The sequence below is a fragment of the Dama dama genome, chromosome 20 (genome assembly GCF_033118175.1).
Source record: "Dama dama isolate Ldn47 chromosome 20, ASM3311817v1, whole genome shotgun sequence".
NCBI lineage: Eukaryota > Metazoa > Chordata > Mammalia > Artiodactyla > Cervidae > Dama > Dama dama.
Genome location: NC_083700.1, coordinates 113561496 through 113571539, shown reverse-complemented (window position 1 = coordinate 113571539; position 10044 = coordinate 113561496). Strand labels below are relative to the sequence as shown.

At 58.2% G+C, this 10044-nt stretch overlaps 1 protein-coding gene across 1 annotated transcript; it reads right to left on the bottom strand.

Moving 5' to 3' along the window:
- Positions 1–5606: 5606 nt before the first annotated feature.
- Positions 5607–6373, bottom strand: PRLH (prolactin releasing hormone). The gene is made up of 2 exons (XM_061120126.1): positions 6274–6373; positions 5607–5803 (listed from the first exon to the last, which is right to left on the bottom strand). Exons 1-2 carry the CDS (start codon positions 6371–6373, stop codon positions 5607–5609), a joined length of 297 nt encoding a protein of 98 aa, XP_060976109.1.
- Positions 6374–10044: the final 3671 nt, after the last annotated feature.

The window sequence follows — 10044 nt, the reverse complement described above, 5'->3', positions numbered from 1 at the left end:
CCTGTTTCTCACACGTGGTCTCTGATGAGTTTGTAGGTGGGAATGTGACGCACGTCCCCCGAGGTGGGGGGCTGTGGCTGTGGTGGGCACAGGGCATCTTTCTGGTGGAGACACGTCACGGGCTCGCCTGGCTCCTCCCTTTGGAGAGGCCCCCATGGCCCTTCTGGGAAGTGAACCTGCGGCCATGTGAAGGTGGTTCAAAGACGGCTACTTGCTGGGGAGGTGGTGACGCTGCTTTCCCCTCTGAGACTGTGATAAGCAGGCGTGAAATTTTAAAGAAGACGTCACTGTCATCCTTCCCCCCCCCCCCCCCCCCCCAAAAAAAAAAGTGGCTTCACTTTGTCAACTGTAAGGACCAACAGGACAAACGTAAAGCGGCCTTCCCTGGTGATGCCGAGTCCCTGGACTCCCCCAGATGCGTGTTTCTTTCCTAGACAATTTCCCGGTGAAACCTGGCAGCTTACTGCTGCGGGCCCTGCGCTTTCTAACTGCAGTGAAGGTTTTTACACGACCGTTCCCTTGCAGATGGAGCGTGTGAGATATGAGCCCTGGTGGTGTCAGAACTGTGTCCTTGTGCTCTGTCTCCTCACTCAGGGTAGCTCGGCTGGGTGGTTTAGTTGCTACCTCGTGTCGGACTCTGGAGACCCCATGGACTGTAGCCCACCAGGCTCCTCTGTCCATGGGATTTCCCAGGCAAGAACACTGGAGGGGGTTGCCATTTCCTTCTCCAGGGGATCCTCCGATCCAGGGATTGAACCCGAGTCTCCTGCGCTACAGGTAGTCTCCTGCGTTGCCGGCAGACTCTTTGCTGACCGAGCCACCAGGGAAGCCGGCTGGGCTGGGACTCCCCACCAAAGGACGAGACCACTTTGGAGGTGGCGGGAGGCTGAGGTTGGCTCGGCCACTAGATGGCACTCCAGCCTCACCGAAGCAATCCCCACTGCTCCAGGTCTAGAGAGTTGCTTTGCTGAACAATAGATGTCTTTCAGAGGAGTAACCCATCCATGATGAAATAGGAAGTGGGGAAATCATGCTAGTTGTAGGATGCCCATATATGTGATTGCTTTCCTCCTATCTTCTCAGGCTAGAATTTATTATTAAAGCATATTCTTTGACTCATTGCCACCTCCCTCCTTCAAGCCTCCCTCCCTCCCATCAGAATGGGATGGGGTGCATGGTGACCCTGGAGCCTGGGGTCCCCATTGCCGGGTGTGATTGCCCCTTTCCCTCTCCTTCTCCCCCACGGGGCAGGTGGGGCTCAGCCCTGGGATCACCTGGAAGCCTCTGTAGGCAGTATCCCTGAGCCCACCAGCTCCGTGTTAGATCTGTCTGCAGGATGGCATGGGCCCTGGAAGGTCTAGACCCGTCCAGTGACCTGATATTCAGACACGGGGAGCTCTGTGGTGAGGGCAGGGGTTCTGTCCGTCTGTCTTTGCATGGGGCTCCCAGTGCCTGGTACGATTCTGGCATATGCCAAGCACTCAGCAAATGTGTCCCAGGAGAGGACTGAAGCTGTTTTCCCCAGCATTGTAAAGAAAGGGCAGGTTTTTTCTAGAAACAGCCTCCACCACACCCAGGCACAGGTGTTTCTGGAGCCTCTCTGTGTCTGCTTCACACACCTGAGCTCAGCTCGCCCTGGACCGTGAGGTCGTGGTGGGTGTAGAACCTGGAGGGAGATGAGTCCATGGGGTTGCGGGTGTTCCGGGCACAGATTCTCCGGGGTAAGCGGTCCTGGGGGAGGCCGGTCTGTGAGCTCTGTCCTGTCTGCAGCTGGGGAAGCCACTCCAGCCCTTCTCACAAGCCAGGGTGTGTGTGTGTGTATGTGCGTGCGCGTGTGTGTGTGCACGCATGCGTGTGTGCTCGTGGTTGAGGCAGGAGGGACAGCAGAGCTGAGAAGCAGCCTCCGGGAGCAATCCTGCTTCCTGCCTGTGGTCCTGACCTTTCCTCTCCCGCTCCGTTTCTAGCTCCTCCTCCGTCTCCCCTGGAAGAGCCCCCTGTGCCTGGAGGGGCTGACTCAGGAATCCATTCTTCTCCTTTTAAAATAGTCCCTTTTCAGAGGCCAAATTTAGAATAACTTGAAATCATCTTACCATTTGTAAGATGTTGAATGAAAAGAAAAAAAAAAAAGATGAAGCGGAAAAAAGGAGAAATACCTCCTTTAGAAGAATCCACTCAGGAGGAAAGAATCAGAGACTCAGCCTTGTGCAGCCCACGAAGGACAGCTGGTCTCAGCAAGGGTACCCCGGGGGCCCGAGTCCCTGGCTGGGAGCTGTTTAGGAGACAGGCTGCTGTCACCGGGTCCCAGGACTTCCGAAGATCGTTTATGAGCAGACGGGAAACCGAGAGGGTCTTACAGTCTGCAAAGGGTCAGGCTCGGGTCCTGTCGGAGTGGGGCCCGGAGCCCACCGTCAGATACCATGCCGTAAGTCAGACACAGAGCATTCGTGCTTCAGCAATGGCCGAGTCCCACCCTGCCCTTGGACCCAACTGCTCAGATGACAGGAAATACAGGGGCAGGACGGAAGGAGGAGGTCAGAGCACTTGGGGGAGCAGGCGCCACATGCTGCCTGTGGATCAGCCTACCAGGTAACACGCCTGGGCTCTTGTAAGAGTCTCTGTCGTGACAAAATCAGACGACGGGGGACTAGCGGGAAATAACTAACCGTGACCCTGAATCTACACTGGAGTCAAAAAAAGGGGGGGGTGCAGCTAAGAGTTCCTTGCCTTATTTGGGGAGTTTTGAGTATGGATGAAAAACTCTATGATATTATGGAATTCTTAAAAAATTTTTTGAGGCATGATGACAATTTTGTGGTTATGGTGGAGATTGTCCTTCGTTTGAGGAGAAAGATGCAGAAATGTCTAGGGGAAATGTGATATCTACAACTCACTTCCAAGGGGTAGAGAGAACAGGGGAGAGTGTGGGAGAGAAAGTAAATGCAGTGATAATCGTGGAAGCTATTAGTATTTTTATTGATTAACTCTAGTAATTTTCTGGTGGAACCGTTAGGGTTTTCTTTGTATAGTGTCATGTCGTCTGCAGACAGTGCGGGTTTTACTTCTTCTTTTCTGATCTGGATTCCTTGCCCTTCCATCTTAAAACAAGCGGAACCAAGCCCTGTCCTCATCCCTTTCCTTCACTTTTATCTCCCTCTCCTTTCCCTTCACAGACAAGCCTTTGAAACAATCGTCTTTACGGACTCACTCGCTATGTGATTCTCAGGCGGCTGGAATCGCCCACCATGATCCAAACATTGGATCATTTTGATCCCCTCATCAGAATATTACTCTTGACCCACTTCCTCCTTTTTACATGTTCTTTTCTAAGGACTGTGGGCTTCCCTGATAGCTCAGTTGGTAAAGAATCCGCCTGCAATGCCAGAGACCCTGGTTTGATTCCTGGGTCGGGAAGATCCGCTGGAGAAGGGTTAGGCTACCCACTCCAGTATTCTGGCCTGGAGAATTCCATGGACTGCATAGTCCATGGGGTTGCAAAGAGTCAGACATGACTGAGAGACTTTCACTTTCACTTCCAAGGGCTTGTTACATTTTCTCAGACTCCAGCTATTATAAGTGGAGGGTAGGCACTTTTCTGGTGGTCCAGTGGTTAAGATTCTGTGCTTCCAATGAGCCAGTTTGATTCCTGGTCAGGGAATTAAGATACCATATGACTTGCAGCCAAAAAAAAAAAAAACAAAAACAAACAATTAAGTGGAGGGTATTAGGTATCCTCAGAATATTTTTGAGCTTTCTTGTGTGTTTAAAACTTCCATAGTAGGAGTTTGGAGAATACATAAAATCTCCCATCTCCCTGACTCTCTGGGCTCAGAAGATGAGTTCCAGGGGCTGCCCTGACTAGGTACCAGGTGCTGCGTGGCTGGAATCCGGAGCCCTTTGCCACACTGATGTTTCCACGTCTGCAGCACCCGGGGCTGTGAGCTCTTCTATTTAAAGTGCACAGCTGAGTGGCGTTTAGCACGGTTACCATCTTGGCCAAGTTCCCAGACACTTTCAACCCCCAAGGAAGCCCTGTGTCCGTGGAGCCGTCCCCAGCCCCTGGCAGCCACCAAACCACTTTCCGTCTGTGGACTTGCCTCCCTGGACCTTTCTTACAAATGGAATCACACACGAGGGGACCTTTGGTGCCTGGCTGCTGTCCTGTTGCATCCTGTTTTCACGGTTCCTCCACGTGGTAGCATTAGGAAGAGCATCACTCCTTTCCATGGCTGAGTAATAAGCCGTGGTACGTATGCATAGACCACGGTTTGATATCCATTCATCTGTTGATGGGAGTCGGGGTTGTTTCTACCTTTTTCGGCTGTTGTGCTGCTGGGAACTTTCCTATACAAGTGTGTGTTTGAACAGTGGTTCTCAGCTCTTTGGGGTGTGTCCCCACAGGTGGGAGGGGGCCATGTGGTCACTTTGGGCTGATCTGCTTTCCTGGGTTCTCCATGCTTCCGGGCCAGGCCCAGCACCTGTCTGCCCTGGGAGGGGACTGGCCGCACTCCTGTCCCTTCGTGCACATGCAGCCTGGGGCGGTGCTGACCAGGCAGGAGCTCTCCTTGGGAGGAGACTGGCCCCTGCCCTCCCTCCGGCCTCCCTGTGGCTGGAGGGGGCAGCCCTGACCCAGCCCCATCTGGGCGGTCTGGGCCGGTTCAGCCTCCTCCAGCTGGCCAGTGAGCATGGACGCCCGCCTTCCTCATCGGGCAGGGTGGCCAGGCCGGGGTCCTGCAGGCTGGCTTCGTGTCCCGGCCCCTGCTGAGTGTGCACGGGAGTCCCAAGGCCTGGAGGGTTCCTGAGACTCTGCAGGCAGGGTGCAGGCAGGGGCCTGACGGGCCCGAGCTCTGGGTTCAGAAGCAACTGCCCATCCGCTCCTGGCTCCAGCGCTGGAGGGGCGGGCACACCTCGGGGAAGGGGGCTTACGCTCATGGAGCATCCACACCTGTCGGCAGGTACGCAGGGGCTGTGCCGCCCAAGCTCAGGACTGAGGTGGGTGTTCCCAGACCCAGGTTCATGTGGGAACCGGGGCTCCCAGAAGGTGGGTATGGAGCTCAGTTGTCCAGTCAGTGGGCGTGTGCCCCCGACACCAAAGCGAGCTCGGCCTGAGACAGGACACGGGACATCCCCGTGCGATTCGAAAGGGACGCAAGGTGGGGTTGAAATACTCGGACCTAGGAGTACTGGGAACAAGCACCCCCTGTTTCTTTTTCTTCCACGAGTACCAACAGGGAGGCAAAAAGAACTGTGGCAGAGGGGGGGCAGGTGAGGCTGAGGGGCCGTGATGCCCTCCCTGGGGTCCCTGCACAGCGGCCTCGTGCAGTGCGCAGCCTGAGCAACCGTTCAGGGCGGCTTGTGGTGGGGAGCGGTGTGGGCTGCACGTGACCACGGCCGTCCTAGGCCCCTGCTCAGTGCCGGGTGCCCTTGGGCGAGTCCCGGAGCCTCTGGGCTGCTGGGCTCTGAGGGTCCTTCTAGGCTAACATCCCGCGGGGGAAAGGCCCGCCCGCTCTGTCACCACACAGACACGTGCGAACAAGCCAGCTGCTTTTATTAGGGCTGGAGGGAGGGTCGCCGGTGGTGGAGGAGGGGTTGGGGACAGGCTCCTGCCGTTACTCCTGGACGAGCTGGGCCATCAGCCGCCCCAGGAGCGCTCGGGAGGGCTCAGCGCCGCCTTCCAGGGGGAAGCAGGCCGGCACGCGCCGGGGGCCAGGCCTGGCTCTGTCCCCTGGGGCAGCTCTCCGCCGGCCGAAGCGGCCCACAGGCCGGATCCCGCGGCCCGCGTACCAGGCAGGGTTGATGTCGGGGGCTGGAACGAGCGAGAACAGCGTGTGGAGGCCTGTGCCCTGGTGCGTGCAGCCCTGGTGGCCGGGCTGGGCGTGTGCTCGGCTCACGGCTGCCAGTCGCCCAGGCCGTGCCGGGACCACCCGCCCGCACAGGAGGGCTGCCTGGAGCGCCCATTTCTGGTGCTGGAATGGCTTCGGGAAATAGGATTTGACTCACACCAGGACACACTCCCCTTCCCTTCCTGTCCCCTCAACCCCGTTCTCATGGGCAAGGTGCACTCAGCCCCAGGTCACCCCTGTGGTGAGGAGTGACCCTCCCTCGTGTGCTGGGCCGGGACCCTTGGGAGCAGGTGTCGGGGCCAGCTGGGGGAGGGGTCTGGGAAACAGGAGGCCAAGCCCCCAGCTCTGGGGTGCTTAGCAAGGACGCCCCAGCTCAGGAAGTGGCCAGGCCCCCCTCTGACCCCTGGGGGCGGGGGCGGGTCGGGATACTTACTTCGGATCTCCATGGAGTGCTGGTGGGCTCGGCTGGCAGCCCCCTGCAGGGCCAGGCCCAGCAGCAGCAGGCAGAGGAGCCAGGCGCCCGCCGCCTTCATCCCACTGGCTCCTCACAGAGGCCCCACTCGGGAGGGTACAGCCTGAGGGCAAAGGTGAGTGCGCATGTGCACAAAGTGGGGCAGCTCGGATAACGCCTCACACACTGTGTGTCAGAGTGGATGTGTGTGAGTGCGTGCATACATGCATGTACACGGACATGGGTGTGCACAGGTGTATGGCAGGCGTGCATGGGGTTACACGCGTGTGCACGCCCAGCCGGGCTCCAGTGTGCACGTCTCAGCTCTGCTGGGGTGGCAGTGAGCCCGGAGCAGCAGGCGCGCCTGGCTCTGTGCACAGTCCCTCGCTCCCCCGGGGACCCAGGCTCTGCTCTGTACAGTGAGCGTTCGATGAGGGGACCGCGTGTGTTGGCCTCTCCTGGGCTCTGTCGTGTTTACCAGGAGCCTCTGTCATCAGAAGGAACCCGGGGGGAACATGAGCTGTGGGTGCAGAGAACTGGGCTGTGTTGGTCGTGCCTTGGTCTGCCTGTCTGTCCACCTGTCTCAGGGAGCCAGGAGTGTGGGAGGCCTCTGCTCACGGTGGGTGTGCACACTTGGCCTCGGCGGGGTTGGCGGGGATGGCAGAGGCGAGCAGGTTGGTGGGTCCCTGCCAGGAGGAGCCGGGTGGCTGCCAGGTGGAGGGGCTGTGGCCCAACCTCAGACGTGACCCGGGGGCGGGGCGGGGGGGGTGCACCAAGCCCGACCGTGCTCTGTGCGGGGGCCCCGGTGCAGGGCTCTTTCCTTCCTTCAGCCTGGTTCCACCCTGCTCCCTGTCCACTGGAGAACGTCAGCTGACAGCCGGGCACTGTGGAAGGGTCGTCACCACCCGCCCCGTCCCTACCAAGGATGCTCACCACCCCCGAGACCCCAGGTCCAAGCCGCTGAGTCTCCAAGATCAACCAGCAGCCCGAGGGGACCTGCCTTCACGCAGCAGGACAGCCCTATACAGGTGGGGGAGAGCTGTGGGTGACAGAGGCACCCAGAAATCCACTTCTCACTGGGCTGGGCTGAGCCCAAAACAGCGTCCACCAGGCAAACCTGGCAACTCCTTCCGCAGGTGCCCGCACCTCTTAGAGCTGGCTCCTTCCCCCACTCCCCCCTCCCCTGGCACTTAAGGAACCAGCCCAAGACGCCAGAGAGCTTGTCTGTTTTGGAGAAGACCCCTCTGCTGACCTTGGCTTTCCAGCCTGTCCCTGGGCCCAGCGGAAAGTGAAAGCGTTAGTCCCTCAGTCATGTCCGACTCTATAACACCATGGACTGTATCCCACCAGGCTCCTCTGTCCCTGGGATTCTCCAGGCAAGAATACTGGAGGGTATTCTTAGGGTTACGTTAGGGTAGGTAGCCATTTCCCCCTCTGGGGGGATCTTCCCTACCCAGGGATCGAACCTGTGTCTCCCGCGTTGCAGGTAGATTCTTTACCGTCTGAGCCACCCGGGAAGCCCTAGCCCCAAGGAACGTGCTCTCCAACTGAGAGATTTAAAATGTCCACCCCTTCCTTTTTTAGAGACCTGTTGGCAGGGGGACTCCAACTTAGAGGAAATGGAGGTGTTGTCATGAAACTTCAGTGATAAAGAGATGCTCCCAGACGGGCGGGGCTGTCTGCTCTCCCCCTGGCTGGGACCCCCGCTGGGAGCAGGGCGTCTTAGGAGAACCCTGGCGGAGCCAGTCTCCTGACCCTCAAGGTCCTGGCTCCTGAGAGCCGGGGGCTTGCTGTCTCCTGGCTGGTGGGACTCCTGGTCTGTGTCCCCAGCGGAGTTGCCTGGACGGCTCCACCTTTCGTTTCTACCACGATAGCCGAGTGGACAGGGGGCCAGAACAGGCAGGGTGGCCCTTGGATGCACAAATGGGGTGGGGTCCCCACCAGAGCTGGTCCTGGGAGGGAAGGGTGGCAGGGGCGGAGGGTGGAGCGTCAGGGACCCCCGCCCTCTCCAGCGTCAGGGACCCCCGCCCTCTCCAGCGCCCCGCGAGCGACTCACCGAGGTTCCCAGTGGCTGGCGAGCGCCGTGGATGGGAGCGGGGACCCAGGTGGGGTGCGCTCGCCCCTTTTATGCGCCCGGGAGGAAGCAGCTGACCCGACCCCCTCCCTCCCTCTCCGCCCGCCTCCCTCACTGGGCCACATCGGAAGAGTCATTTTCTTTTTTCTTCTAATTTTTTTTTTAAACTCTCATCACCGATGTGATGTGTCCTTTCCTGGGTTATATAATTTCATTTGGGCTGAGTGGTTTTAAAACACATTAGCTTTCCTTCTGCATGCTTTGGGCAGACTGCAGAGCCAGGCACCGCCGGCCTGGGTGCTCCGAGCCGCAAGACGGCTGACACAGAGCTGACCCTCCAGCCACCTCCCTCCTCCTTTAAGTCCCCCTTCCCATGCAGGGTCACCCGAGGAGGCCGTCACAGCTGAACCACACCCTGATAATCCTTCCCTGGCTGGTCTGTCACCCACAGGCCTTTTACAGCTGCATTTATTACATACAGACCACTTTCATCCTGTTTCTACCACTGAAAAACTATGTTTATTCCAGCTCTTTCCAGAGTCGTCATAATTACACTTTAAAGAAGTTTATTATGATTATCTGGTGAAGGGAATGGCAACCCACTCCAGTATTCTTGCCTGGAAAATCCCAAGGGCAGCCTCCATCGGACTTTGAGGAAAGTTCCAGAGCAGCTCTGGACCCTCAGAGGGTCAGGCGTGCTTCTCCTTCCTCCCATGGCTGTGCATTCCTGGTGATGAAGGTTTTGTGGGGGGTGGGTGGGCTCCCTGGGAGTCTGGAGTGGAGGTCGGGGGGACAGGTGCTGGTGAGGGGTGTGTCTACGGAGTGTGAGGGGCATAGGAGGGGCCCGGCCCACACCCTGGCTGCAAGCTGAGGCCCCTGGATGGAGTCCGTCCAGATCCCTGGGGAGTGCGGGGTGAGTGGGGGTCAGAGCGGCTCTGCTGAGGAGTGCTGCTGGAAGCACTGCTGGGGCCAGCTCCCATCTGGAGGGGGCCTCTCCTCCTCTCCTTGCAGGACTGCCCGGCACCAGGCCCTCGGGGGAGCAGACCCTGTGAGACCAGGGCAGCTGGAGGCAGCTTCCTGGGCAGACCATTGGGGGAGCTTGTGCTTGTGTGTGTGTGTGTGAGTGTGTATGTGTGCGTGAGTGTGTATGTGTGTGTGAGTGTGTGGGGTAGTGAACCCTCTCCTGTCAGCCAAGCATCTTCGCCACGGTGCAGGGTTGGTGCTGATGAAAGAAATGTCCACATACTGAGGCCTGGGAAAGTCATGCTGGCTTATAGGGGAAAGGGAAAGTCGCTCAGTCGTGTCCGACTCTTTGCGACCCCGTGGACTATACAGTCCGTGGAATTCTCCAGGCCAGGATACTGGAGTGGGTAGCCGTTCCCTTCTCCAGGAGATCCTCCCGACCCAGGGATGGAACCCAGAACTGTGATTTCCTGCATTTCAGGTGGATTCTTTACCAACTAAGCCATCAGGGAAGCCCCACTTATATGGGAGTTACCTTGACTTTGATACCAACTAGAACAGCCTGTTTGTGGCCCATCAAACGTACATTGTGCACCTGCTTAAACTCAAAAAGGAAAAGGCTCATTGACCACAAGTAAAGAATGTCACTGTTGTTCACGCTCAGCCGTGCCCAGCTGTTTCGACCCCATGGACTGTAGCCCGCCAGGCTCCTCTGT

Coding starts and splice junctions, on each gene's coding strand:
- PRLH (XM_061120126.1), bottom strand. CDS start 6,373: ATGAAGGCGGCGGGCGCCTGGCTCCTCTGCCTGCTGCTGCTGGGCCTG. Junction 5,804..6,273: donor GCACTCCATGGAGATCCGAA/GTAAGTATCCCG, acceptor CGCTCGTTCCAG/CCCCCGACATCAACCCTGCC.